The sequence below is a fragment of the Lepidochelys kempii genome, chromosome 3 (assembly GCF_965140285.1).
Source record: "Lepidochelys kempii isolate rLepKem1 chromosome 3, rLepKem1.hap1, whole genome shotgun sequence".
NCBI lineage: Eukaryota > Metazoa > Chordata > Testudines > Cheloniidae > Lepidochelys > Lepidochelys kempii.
Genome location: NC_136382.1, coordinates 95,369,523 through 95,384,269, shown reverse-complemented (window position 1 = coordinate 95,384,269; position 14,747 = coordinate 95,369,523). Strand labels below are relative to the sequence as shown.

At 38.7% G+C, this 14,747-nt stretch overlaps 1 protein-coding gene across 1 annotated transcript in view; it reads left to right on the top strand.

The window, feature by feature from the left end:
• TRDN (triadin) overlaps positions 1-14,747 on the top strand; it is a 260,739-nt gene that overhangs the window by 202,544 nt on the left and 43,448 nt on the right. The window contains exons 29-31 of the mRNA XM_078852185.1: positions 7,895-7,933; positions 11,672-11,731; positions 14,465-14,491. Of these exons, the coding sequence (XP_078708311.1) occupies positions 7,895-7,933; positions 11,672-11,731; positions 14,465-14,491 (126 nt within the window). The remainder of the gene's footprint in view (positions 1-7,894; positions 7,934-11,671; positions 11,732-14,464; positions 14,492-14,747) is intronic.

Below are 14,747 nucleotides of genomic sequence, written 5' to 3'. Positions count from 1 at the left end.
GAGATGTTACCTCCAACAGATATCTACCGTTGCTTGAAAGAGACCACTTGGCTCTTGTCATACTTTAATTTCAGCTGCTCTGTGATGCCTACATGGAGAACATTGTCTTTTAGTGGCAACCTCCCACCTATTACCACCTTTTTGCTTATTCTATCATTCTCCAAAATTTGCCAGAGGCCAAAAATGTGTTTCTCTGACTAGCAATAACATTCAGGGGCATTTGGTAGTTTTGGCTTAAGGATAATTTTTTTCCACAGCTGTAAAAATAATAGATGTGCTTAGCCTGTGATCTAAAATCGAGGGGCTCATTACCTGACATGTATCTGGCTCCCTACACACTTGAGTTCAATTAGGACTATATCAGCTTGCATGTATGTCACGTTGCAAACATAAACCATATGTACATGCAGCCCTCTCCAATTATTCCTTATTTCAATACGCACCCTTCGTCTAGGAAAGCAAGAATAATGAGACCTACCGAGAGACGAGTAGTCATAAAAAATGAAGGGGTGAAGATGGAGTGACACTTTCTAATGATGATACATAGTGTGTATAGCATATATCAAATAGGAAGGAATAGGAAAGACAGAAAGGAGCAGAATTAGGCAGGTGAAAGCTAAAGTAATTCATCTGTGCTTCCAAGTGTGAGTAATACTGACATGGCATTCTGAGGCACAGATTTTGCATGGGAATGATGTTCTGACCACTTCAGTTCAAAAAGAAGGGATCTATCTTAGACCTGTGCGACCTGAGCCCTGGAAAATGGACTCCACTTCAGCTGTGCAGTTCACAGTTGAACTTTGACTTATTTCAGTGAAAGAGTTCCTGGATCAGTGAGATGAGCATTTAACCATGTCAGTTTCTAAAGGGAATGAGGCAACACCTCATTCCGACCCTTCATATGAAAAAGCTTCTTAATTCTCCACTTTGTCCATGTTACAGCTTAAGTCAATGTAATTTACTTTCCTCTGAGGTGTGAACTTCCCACTCCCCCCATGAGCAATGTATGATGGGGTAACATGATTTTGGTAATTAATTGATCTTGGGCTATCAGTGGTAAATAGGCCCAATGGCCTGTGATGGGATGTTAGATGGGGTGGTATCTGAGTTACTACAGAGAATTCTTTCTTGGGTATGTGGCTGGTGAGTCTTCCCCACATGCTCAGAGTTCAGATGATCACCATATTTGGGGTCGGGAAGGAATTTTCCTCCAACGCAGATTGGCAGAGGCCCTGGGGGTTTTTCGCCTTCCCCTGCAGCGTGGGGCATGGGTCACTTGCTGGAGGATTCTCTGCACCTTGAAGTCTCTAAACCATATTTGAGGACTTCAATAGCTCAGACATAGGTGAAAGGTTTATTACAGCAGTCGGTGGGTAAGATTCTATGGCCTGCGTTGTGCAGGAGGTAAGACGAGATGATCATAATGGTCCCTTCTGACCTTAAAGTCTACGAGTCTGTGAGTAACTTACATCAACTTAAAGTGCTGTCTACACCATGCTGTGTTGGTGGGAGATGCTCTCCCATTGACATAGCTTCTGCCTCTCATTAAGGTGGAGTAATTATGTCGACGAGAGAGTGCTCTCCTGTCAGCATAGCGCATCTTCACCAGACTCGCTAAATCAACACCGCTGCATCGATGCAGTAGTGAAGACAAGCCCAACTTTCAAATCTCAGTGCATTGAAAGTTGCAGTTCAGGGGAACTGGGACAGTCCAGTAGATTGGTGATGGGATATAGAGTACTTCATCTTTTGGGCACCTTTCCAAATGCAGCTCAAATACAGCAAGTCTTTAGCAACTCACTTCACACAAAAAGAAAAGGAGTACTTGTGGCACCTTAGAGACTAACACATTTATTTGAGCATAAGCTTTCATGAGCTACAGCTCACTTTATCGGATGAGCTTATGCTCAAATAAATGAGTTAGTCTCTAAGGTGCCACAAGTACTCCTTTTCTTTTGGCGGATACAGACTAACACAGCTGCTACTCTGAAACATCACTTCACACAGACCACCAATCTCTGTTAGATCGGACTGGAGAAACTTTGACAGAACTATATTTTGTTGGAATATGCAGTTCCATCAGAACTGAAATGCTTCATGAAATTGGGTCAGTCTGGCCAGCAGTTTGTTTTGGAAGAAAACCAAAGAGAAAATATTTCAACAATGTCAAAACGTTCAGAATGAAATGTTTTGATTTTTCTTTTTGAAGTGACTTTCTTTAAGTGTTTTAAATTTTGTGTTAAATGATATGTATTGTACAAAAATGTGAAGTCCTTTCAAAACAAAAAATCAAAATGTTTCATTCTGAACATATTGAATTATTACTATTACATATTATAATATACAATTTCTTTAAAGAAAATTGATATCCAAACATTGTTTCAAATGATCTGAATTTCAGACAATTTCAAAAATTTCCCTTCATGGAGAATTTCCAAATTTTCAGTTTTCATTCTCATTCGGAACTAAGCCAAATTTTCAGTGCTTCACACAACAGGACTTCCAACTTTCACACAGCTCTAATCTCAGTCCATTTTATAGCACCCCCATCACTCATACATTTGTTGACAGTATTCAGGACTGAATAGGAATGGCAGCTGAATCACTGTGACACATTCACAATGTTGTCTTTCCAGGTCTTTGTTAGGGCATGATAGCAGGGCGTTTTAGGAAGTCTTGCATTGACCATCTGCGCTGCACCGGGGCTAGATTGAGTAACCCATATTCACATTGTTGGTGAGCACTTACTCTCATGAGTAGTCCCATTAAAGTCAATAAGACTACTTGTAGCTGAAATTTATCCCTGTGTACAAGGGATTGTGCAACCCCTGTGATCCCCAGTGGAGCCATATTGGAATACCTAAACAGGACACAACTGGTGCACAGGCCTTGTAAGGAGGAATTTAACAGTGTAAATGCTCAACAACATGAGTAATAGTTGCAGAATCTAGCCCTTTGTGAACAAAAAGAGGACTTCACTCTTCAGTGCTATTGGTCTAGCATCTTTCACCAACATTAAATTCATTTAAAAATAGTTAAGAAAATTAATAATTAGGCCCAGCTATATGTAACACAGAAGAGGAGGCAATAGGAAAATATGTGGGATGTAATTTTGATCCTGTTATAATGAATATGTGATGGCATAGTAAATCTACAGAAACCACAGTTATTGTTGTTAGCTAATACCACACAAGTGAAGTATGAGGAATAGAACACAGGCACTCCAGCTCCAGAATGCAAGCCTCTGCCACATGAGCTAAAAGTCAATCCCTACCAATTACTACTAGTGGCTTTTATCCTTTGTAGGGCAACTAATCAAGATTAGTGGTGCACACTGATAAATATACATTGGTTAGACAACTGGCAAGTACACTACACTATCCCCTCTTATTATGTGGAAAAATCAAGATATTCCACAAACTGAAGAAGACCCAGACTGTAATGGATTTAGGAATGCTTAGCTCCCATGCTGACCAGATAAATTGAAAGGCAGTCTTCCTGTTATTGAAGCACCTGGCCATGACAATATGGGATACAGTATAGTTGAACATGCAGTTTAGTAATACGACTTAAGTCTACATTCTGTATAGTTTACTATATCTGTATTTACCTAACATGCCACACTGCTCTAAAAGGTGATAGATAGGAAGTTGTAAATAGATCTATAGATTATGTATATATTGATTACTTAAGAATCCTTAGTTATCACTTTGAGAGTTGACAGGTTCTTATCCCAAAATCATGCACAGTATTATTCAAATTATTGTGTAGTTGGGAACCCCGATGTGCACAGTTGCAACATTCACACTAGAGGAACTCCTCTGTATTTACAAATAGTTTATGAATATATTTAGCACAGTCACAAACACTCCAACTCAGTAAGATAGATAGAGATACTACAGAATGTACATCTGCACATCCATATACCCACACCATTCCTTGCAGAACAACCTGAAATGCTAGCCATCATCTTTCTCATCACCATCATCTTCTCCCTCAGCTTCTGTACCCAATGACTGGAGGATAGCTAATGTGACACCAATTTTTTTCCAGAGGTGATCCTGGCAATTACAGGCTGGTAAGCCTGACTTCAGTACCGGGCAAACTGGTTGAAACTATAGTAAAGAACAGAATTGTCAGACACATAGATGAACATAATTTGTTGGGGAAGAGTCAACCTGATTTTTGTAAAGGGAAATCATGCCTCATCAATCTACTAGAATTCTTTGAGCGGGTGGCGGGGGTTGTCAACAAGCATGTGGACAAAGGGGACAAATCCAGTTAGATTTTCAGGAAGCATTTTCAGGTCCCTCACCAAAGGCTTTTAAGCAAAGTAAGCAGTCATGGGATAAGAGGGAAGGTCCTCTCATGGATTGTTAACTGGTTAAAAGATAGGAAACAAAGGGTAGGAATAAATGGTCAGTTTTTGGAATGGAGAGAGGTAAATAGTGGTGTCCCCCAGGAGTCTGTACCGGGTCCAGTCCTATTCAATATATTCATAAATGATCTGGAAAAAAGGGTAAACAGTGAGGTGGCAAAAGTTGCAGATGATACAAAATTCCTCTACATAGTTAAGTCCCAGGCAGACTTCAAAGAGCTACAAAAGGATCTCTCAATACTGGGTGATTGGGCAACAAAATGGCAGATGAAATTCAATGTTGATAAATGCCAAGTAATGCACATTGAAAAACATAATCCCAACTATATATATAAAATGATGGGATCTAAATTAGCTGTTACCACTCAAAAAATAGATCTTGGAGTCACTGTGGATAGTTCTCTGAAAATATCCACTCAATGTGCAGTGGCAGTCAAAAAAGTGAACAGAATGTTGGGAATTATTAAGAAAGGGACAGATAATAAGACAGAAAATAAAATATTGTCTCTATATAAATCCATGGTATGCTCACATCTTGAATACTGTGTGCAGATGTGGTTGCCCCATCTCAAAAAAGATATATTGGACTTGGAAAAGGTTCAGAAAAGAGCAACAAAAATGATTAGGGGTATGGAATGGCTGCCATATGAGGAGAAATTAATAAAATTGGGATTTTTCATCTTGGAAAAGAGACGACTAAGGAGGGATATGATTGAGGTCTATAAAATCATGACTGGTGTGGAGCAAGTAAATAAGGAAGTCCTTACTCCTTCTCATGACACAAGAATTAGGGGTCACCAAATGAAATTAATAGGCAGAAGGTTTAAAACAAACAAAGGGAAATATTTTTTCACACAACACACAGTCAACCTGTGGAACTCCTTGCCAGAGGATTTTGTGAAGGCCAAGACTATAACAGTATTCAAAAAAGATCTAGATAAATTCATGGAGGATAGGTCCATCAGTGGCTATTAGCCAGGATGAACAGGGATGGTGTAGGGAATTTGCCCCTTTTCTTTATTTGTATTCCTCACCTTATTAGTGTTGGAGTGTCTATAACAGTATTCAAAAAAGATCTAGATAAATTCATGGAGGATAGGTCCATCAATGGCTATTAGCCAGGATGAACAGGGATGGTGTAGGGGATTTGCCCCTTTTCTTTATTTGTATTCCTTACCTTATTAATGTTGGAGTGTCTTTCTTCTATAGGTTAGTATCTCAGTGATCTCAACTTATTATCATATGTGTTGATTCGTTACCATGGCCCTCTTGTGGTTAGGTAGTTGATGTACCTGTTATATAAGTCAACTCATTGTCATGACATTCTTATGGTTGGATCACGTACCTGTCATCGGAACTTCCTCTTAAACACTCTATTTTTGGCTCCCCAATACTTGTTTCCATTGGCTGCTGATCTGTCAAAGTTTATCTGTTCAAAAGTCATAGGCCTCAAGCCTTACTCTAACTTGCTGAAGCTAATGTCTTACAGGATACAGGTCTGTAGGTTCCTTGCATTACTGCTGAATATAATGCAAAGCAGAAAATATAATAAAGGCCAGCTAGACCACTGGGCTACAAAGTGGAATACCTAAATCTACTACTGAGACATGTATTACACATGCTCATGAGAGAAAACGTGTATTCTTTTAATCATCAAGTTAAACTTTCTGGGATTCCTCTCTTAAAATATAGGCAGCATATTATTTTTTTAAATATAAAAAATAAACAACAGACAATAAACAACAGCCACCAGATAGAACTCATATGGTTACTTGAACTGAAGGTTAGGGTAGTCATTCTAGCTAAGTCAGAGAAAAAGCATAGTAACTCTGTCTGTACTATAAGAGGACATTTTCCAGGAAATCTATGCTATTGGCAAGGAAATTCCAGTTACCGGAACATGTTTATTTTTGCTTTTGTACAAATCTACTCATGCCAAAAGAGTTATTTCATTTAATAGGTGGCTTTTCTTATGTACTCAGAAAGTGCAAAAATCAATGCTTTTCCATGCTGAAAGATCAAAACATAGCTGTTTTCAAGAAATGTTGTTCTTGGGAAGCAGTCTAGGCCCTCACACGACACTGACTCAGGCAGTTACCTAGGAATTCACAGAGTTGGGTGAGCCAGCTACCTGGGTTCTGCACCCTGTACCCTGTTTGGCCACATGATCTTGACCCTCATTGACTGGTGACCATATATAAACTTCCTGCTTCCTTTCTAATCTTGTTTGAGTAATAAGCCATTGCCTTCTAGTTGCTACTCAGACCCTGTTTGACCCTGCTTTCCCTGATCCTGCCAGCTACCTCACTGTATGTTTCCCTTGGATTGGATCTTCTGGCTATTGGACTGCTTGCATGAATTCTGACCACTGATTTGGACTGCCCTTTGACCTGCCTAATCCCTGGGCATTACAGTCCAAAAGTTTCTGAGAAAAGCTTTTCACCAGGAAGTGCCAGTTCATTGAAACTGAAACTTTTCTTGCAAAAGGGTTAGTTTCTACCAAATTTTCAGAGGGACCTGAGAAACACAGATTCAAGCTGTCCGAATCCCAGATGGCCAGTTGACTCAGGAACAGATGCAGGCTGGAGCAGCAGTTGGTCAGCATGGAAACAGGCATGGGCTCGAGCTGCAGTAAGAGCAGTCTGTTGGAACTATTGGCAATAGGGGAAAGTTCCCAGCCAGGTAGGGACTGTGAGTAGGGTGGAGAAACTGCTTCCCTTAGGAGCCTAGATACCTGCTGTGGATCACCTGGGTGGGTCCTTGCCTGTGGGTTGGCTGACCCCTGGCAGAATGGTGTGGGGCTTATCACAAGACTTGCAGGTAATTGCCTCTGATGACTCCTCACACTCTCTGGTTTAGGAATGACTTATCAGGCTTAAGCAGGCAAAAGCTCAAAGGTAACTCTGGTTTAGGCAGGTTCTGAAGTAACTCATCTCATTCTGCTCTGTGTGATTCTCCCAGGAGAGTGGCTATTCTGTGGGAAGTCCCTCCCTGGATTTTTTTGTTGACAGGTTTCAATTTCACCCCAGTGCGGAACTGGAAAACTTTCATAATAGCAAAAACAATTTTGCAGGACAGAAAAAAACATTTCCTGCCTAGTTCTAGTTGTATATATGTAGAATTTGCAATGAATATGGGAAAATTACTGAATACTCTATAGCCCTCAGTAGCAAGTTCTAATTAATTTTTGTGTACTTTACTCTATCTGTAATATGGGTACACATAAATACCCATTTTACCGAATTGTGAGAGACTTTATGAATTAATAACTTCAAGTACCGTTGATATCCTCAGATAAGTCAATTGTTATGTACATAAAATTATTACAATAGAGTATGTATTACGATTAATTATCTTACTCGAAGTACTACAGGACTGTCAGTTATAACAGACTTTTTTAGCTGAGAGATGGTATAAAAACTGAGTAACAAGAATAGGACACAAATTGAAATGAAGGAATTTTTTGTTTTTTGAAATTTTAACTTCTAAAAATCTTTTTATTAATATTTTTCTCAGAACCTGAAGTCAAAAAAGAAGAAAAGCCAGCAAAACCAGGTAATAGTTTATAGACTTCAATGGGTGATACATACAGAATATCTACTCTCACCAGAGCCTAAATTAGGGACCAAAGCCAAAATTTTCAGTCCTCTGTGCCTAAAGTTAGGTTCCTAAATCCATATTTAAGCATCTAGGGTAAATGTTCAAAACTGCCTTTAGGATTGAGGAGCACAGGACCCACTCTCAATGGGGCTTAAGTTTTTAAGTTACTTAGGAGCTTTTGAAATTTTTACCCAAAATGACTTAGCCCAAACCCTTGCCATTGGTTACATTTTTGTAACCCCACTTAAATGAAAATTGAGGGCATACTTTTAAATTAAAGAAAACATGTATTTATTTAGTAACACCAGTTTAAAATAGTTTACATCTATATCATTTTAGTTACTGTTATTATTACAATATGTTAAGCATTTTTTGCTTGTGTTAAAATACAACAGTAATTTATTCAGTCCTAGTTACAGACACAGTTAAGCTTGTGTTTTAATGATGATGCAATAGCTGCGATTGCTAAAATAAGAGGCCACCAACTATATAGAACTGTATTTTCACCGTTTGCTAGGTGTAATATATGTGCAGTGGCACAATGTCAGCATTTTCATCATTATTCTGCTTAACTGTCGATCAGCACAACGTATTGAAAGACTTTGGTGTGCTTACAACACATAGTTAATTAGCCAAACAAATTCCCCCACTGGGGAAACTATTACCATATTCCAACATGCAGAAAAATACTGCAAGTAAATGCTTTGAGGAGGACTGACTATTGAAATACCATTCCAAAGTTAATGAGTCTTGGATTTGACACTTTAAAAAATCCCCTACTTTAACTGTGTGATCATAATTTTCTGAAATGTGCTTTCGAAAGCTTGTAACTAATGCTGAAAAAATTAGTTAGTGGAGTTACAGACCAGTCATTATCCCTGTATCTTACCTCACAATTAATTTGGCTATCACTATAGAAAAAAATCCCAGGAGCATTGTCAAAAGTTAATTAAATGTCAGTGTTTCAAGTAATATCATATGCACATATTTTTCCCCTGAAGTCCATCAGTATGTTCTTACTTTCCATAAATGTATGCATTCTCCACATTTTAAAATCCTCTATTCCACATTAATTAAATTGCCTATTGAAGCATATGCACAAAGGTGCTGTTTTTTACACTTAATTGAAATTAGTCAGTAATAGAGAAGGGTCTGAACAGTGAAGTTCAGAACCAGATCTAAACTTTTTCCATGGGGCTTGGGTGTCAGATTTTGATTTGGTGCATTATAGAGATAACTGTCAGCTGTGAAATGTGCCTTGAAATATGTATTTCATTTTGGGGGTTTGGTCTGAGCTCATCTCTAAACAATAACAATGCTTGCACAGATGCATGGGCACCCTGTAGAAGAATGATGCCTTTGACCCCAATGATGTACCATGATTTCCCTGAAAACTGTTTTTAGTATACTTTAGGTATGTTCTATATGGGTTGTATGTTTCCTGTTATATAACATCAGGAAAATTGCATCTAAAGGTCAGGCTTTAATAATTGTTCTTCAGGCATTTCAACACATGTGCCTAAGTTGCGAATACAGTGCACAAAAAAATCGGGCTTTAGCTGTAATTCCATCTCTCCAGTTCCCTCTATGGAAGATTTGTCCTCCTGGGAGTTTGAAACTTACAGTACTTTAAAGCCATTAACTTTTAATACCTTTGTATGAAATTACTCTGTTTCAACAAGATCTGCATTTCCCAGTGCACTTCTATTGTTCATCTGACAAACTTGAGTGTAGGAAATGAGGGAAGATTTGAACCATTATTTCCGTTCCCCACAGGCATGCAGCTCAGATTCAAGCTGAAGTGGGTCCTCTCATAAAATATCTCTAAGTAGCCTATACCTCTTCTCTACCCCTATTGTTACACTCATACCAAGAAGTAGCAGAAAGTTTCTATTTTTCTTCATATTTCTGTGTTACAGAGTGCTCCTGAGCTAAAATTGAGAATACAGCTTAACCCCCACCAAAAAACTAAGGTTTGGAGTGTATATATAAGGCAATCCAAATGGAGATGGCACAGAAGTAGAAATTATATGGAGTCAAATATATCAGAATTGGCTTTGCTGCTTCTCTACTCTATCTGTAGGATAGAAAAAACTATGGCTTTCATTTGAGCACTCTGTTTTTTGTTGGAGAGCTACAGTATAAGGATTGGTTTACTGTAGTTTAATGCCCTGTAGAACCTAATAGCATTGGCCAATTATTAATTATAATGGTAAAGCAGAGCTTCTTTAAGGAGATTTGCCTTCATCACGGCACCACGTCATCGTGGTTAATGAGAAGAACAGTGGTGAAATTCTCCTCCATGGAGCTTTCTAGCTGTGCACAGGCCTACCAGAATAAACAGGAAGTAAGAGGAGGGATGGTCTCGTGATTACAAGGCTAGCCAGGGACTTGGGAGACCTATGCTCCATTTCCTGCTTCACCACAGACTCTGTGTGACTTTAGGCATGTGCCTGCATTCCCCATTTTAATACAAGATAAATATTTCCTTCACTCACAGGGATGCTGTGAAGATAATTACCTTGAAAACTGTGAAGTGTTGAGATACTGTATTAATGGGAACCATATTAGTACCTAAGATAGATAGGAGTTGTAAGGAAGGTTGAAAGGCCATTCTATGTTAAGGAGAGCTGTTTTAGTGGGTAATCTTGCTTTTTTCAAATTCCGTCCACAGGTTTTCTTTTGTCTAGCATACCAACCACCACTCTCTTTCCCTCTTACCTGTATCCCTTCAGTTGAGTTACTATTGCCCAAGGGCTATTGGAGCAATCTTAACTAGTACAGTGAAGAGCAGGGCAAGGAGGACACAACTTCTTCTCTTTCCAATCAACCTGCTGCTTTTGATCTACTTTGTGGGTTATAATTTAGCTGCATGCGCGACAGGCAGGCCTTTCTGCAGAATCAGTCTTCCTGCTGCTTAACTGGCATCTACTTTCCTAAGGCCTGCCAGGGCTCAGAAGAGAACAATTTATTTTGATGGATCAGATCCATTAATGTTGAAAACAGAGGGAAAATGGCACATTGTGCTGCCCCCCTTGAATCAGTAGGCAATAACTTTACAAGAGTGGGTAAACTGGTCTAGGATAAGGTGATAAATCCTGATGAATTCCATTCTAAAGCTTTTTTTCAAATCTATTTAGTCTGAGATATATTGAAATTGTCCAAATATAATTAATTTCATTTTCCTGCCGGTTTGTTGATAACACATGTATTTCACAATCTGAAGCACCTTGTACCAACAAGGATAAAGCTGTTTCATTGAACCTTAAATTAAAACTGTACTGAAGATTAAGCAGAATCATATGACACATGTTAACTCATACTGCTCCCTGAAGTATGTTCCTTGGAAATTTTAAAAGGAACAAATCACATTCATATGGGAGAGAAGCTTTAATTCCCTAATTCAAGAAAGCATTTAAGTAGGTTCTTAAATTCCTTTCAAGGCACTTAGACTTGATCACATGATTAACTTTAGGCATGTGCTCATGTGCTTTTGTGGAGGGGGATGGATTTGAGCAAATGCTTAAATGTTTTACTAATAGGGACATCAGAGAGAGAAAGGCATTAAAAACTCTAGGTCTTTTTTACTTTTCTCACTTTGTTTTGGGATTCTGCATAGTCTCAAACATCACATTTTATTTGGAGAAGGATTTGTTTTTGTATTGCATCTTGATATTATTTATTCATTTACAGTGATTTTAGAAGCCAAAAAGGTGAAAGATGCTAAAGTAGTCCTTCATCCTGATGCTGAAGGTATGTCTTCATTTCTTGTTTTAAAGTTTCGGTCACATTTTAAAGAGAGACTCTATTTAAACACTTGAGGATGCTTCTGACATTCTTACTCATGCTGAATAGTACCTTACTCTCTAAGTAGCCCCACTGAAGTCAACAGGACTTCTTGTGGAGTAAGTGCTACATAACATGTGTAAGGGTCTCAGAATTTGGTTCTTTTGTGCGTCGAGGTCTGAGGTGCAAATTCTAGGGAACAAGTTCTGCCTTTGGATGTCACAAAGAGACTTCTGTTGATCTCAGTTTCCCTTTTGGCCCTTTACTTGTCATTTAGTTACAGATAAATGTCAGGGTAGTGTGAGTTTAGGGTCCAATCCAAATCCCAGTAAAGTCAGCAGGAGTCTTTGTTGGGTAACTTCTTTGTTTAGAATATGCATTTAACTGTGCAGTCAAAGAATAAATTTCTCTAGCTATAAAACATCTGTATTATTTTGTTATCACTTAGTACAATAAATGGTTCTAGAATTACATCCATTTCACTTACTAATGAATTCTTTTTTATAATGCGTGTTCACAGTCTCACTCGGTCACACACAAACACAAAAATATGTTCGCTATCTGAATAGTAAACAACATGTCAAGTTTTCCATCTAGATGACAATAATCAGTAAGCATGTTCTGCTTTCAGCCTTACCAATTTATGGTTCAATAAACTGAAGGATTTTTCTTCTCAATCCTTATCTGAAGCTAATTTACAGGAATATGCGGTATATAATTAATACCCTTCTGGCATTCAGAAGAGCAGGCAAGATTCAAACATAATTTGAATTCAATGTAAAAATAGTAACAGATGAAACTGCCAAGTCTGGTACCAAGATTAATTTTGTGGTCTGCAGAAGCATACTGACTTTTTTGTTTGGACTGATTTACCTTCACCCTGCAAAGGGCAGATGGCCTGAACAGCACAGTTGGAGGGTTGTGGCCTAGACTCTGAGACTCAGTGCCCAGCCTTTCCCTAAGGGGTCACTAGAGAGGTATAATCTGCCGCAATCCAAAATCAGGAGGAAAAGTGAAAATATAAATGTTTTTATGGAATGGAAAATTCTGAAAATTTTCAATTCAGAGATTGTCAAAATGCTTCATTTCAGTTTGGTTTGACATTAATCAGTGACCACCTGAGCTGCTGAAGTGCATCATGAGTGTAGTACAGTTGCTTCATTGCCCCCAGGCCTCGCTGTAGGCCAGGTTGCACAGTTGGACTACATCTCCCATGATGCACCTTGGCCATGAGACTCCTATGATGCACATGGCAGCCAGAGGGAAAACTACAGTGCATCATGGGAGGTATAGTCTGGCCAAAGAGGATGGCCTATAAAGGAGAATGTCAATGTGGGGCATCTGAATTACAACTTCCTTGAGACACCATGGCAGCTTTGGCAGAGACGGGCTAATGTCCAGCTGTCCCATGTCATTTTGATTAAGTTTTGAGTCAGGTAAATTGTTTTGGGTCAGGTAAACTTGACCCAAAACTGAATATTTTGTTTTGATTTTTCCCAACAGAAAATTGAAACACTTCAGCAAAATCAGAATTTTCTTGTGTAAAATATCATTTTTGCAGAAACTGCATTTTCTGTCAAATAACATTCAGATGGAAAATTCCTGACCAATCTAATTATTATTTGGTGTATTTGATTAGAGAAAGGCATGATCCAAAGGTTAAAGCATAAGTCTGGGAATCAGGAATTTAAAAATTCAGCTTCCATTCTGACACTGGCTCCCTCTGGCTTTGGTTAAGTGTCATTGCCTTTTTCCATCAGTCAAATGTGGAAAAGGACACAGTTACCTACCTCACTCAGGAGACGCAAGTTCTATTCCTGATCATGACATGCAAGTCATATGAATTAAGGCAAGTCACTTAACCTCTCTGTGTCACAGTTTTTCCACATAGAATCATAGAAGATTAGAGTTGGAAGAGATCTCAGGAGGTCATCTAGTCCAACCCCCTGCTCAAAGCAGGACCAACACCAACTAAATCATCCCAGCCAGGGCTTTGTCAAGCAAAGGGCCTTAAAAACCTCTAAGGATGGAGATTCCACCACCTTCCTAGGTAACCCATTGCAGTGCTTCACCACCCTCCTAGTGAAATAGTTTTTCCTAATATCCAACCTAGACCTCGCCCACTGCAACTTGAAACCATTGCTTCTTGTTCTGTCATCTGCCACCACTGAGCACAGCCTAGCTCCATCCTCCATCATTTAAAACAGAAATAATATTTTCTTCACAGGACTGTTAAGGCTGAATTCGTAATGTCTGAAGATAATTTGAGAACCTTGGATAGACTGTGCTATAATAAACCGTTATTTTTGAGATTATAGACATGGTCAAATAATGTCCATCAAATTATTTGATGAATTTCAAGAGTTCTTAAATCAGTATTTGTGTTTTATTTGCCTAGCTGTAACAATTTATTATTATTTGTTAATTATAGTACTTAGTGTTATAAATGCTGTCTTGTTATGGTTGCACCAGTCATCATTTCAGCTCCATAAATTAATATTCTAAACTGACACTTGCTCTGAATTTAATTTGCTCAGTTAAAATTCATAGCTGAGAAGGAATTTTGTTTTTTGTTAGTTTAGGGTTTTTTGCATCATACAGTCTGAGTTCCACCTTCAGAGTTCAAATGTGTCATCTAATACAGTAGAATTTATCGAAAGCTTATTTTGTACTGAAAATGGATTTTTTTTGTATTTTTAGGCAAAAAAGTTGAGGCCAAACTACCAAGTATGTTGTCAATGTACATAACAGAATAAGACAGGGGTTCTCAAACAGGGGGTTGGGACCCCTGAAGGGGTCGTGAGGTTATTACATGGCTGGGTCATGAGCTGTCAGGCTCCACCCCAAACCCTGCTTTGCCTCCAGCATTTATAAAGGTGTTAAATATATTAAAAAGTGTTTTTAATGTATAAGGGTGGGGGGGTCGCACTCAGAGGCTTGCTGTGTGAAAGGGGTCACCAGTACAAAAGTCTGAGAACCCCTG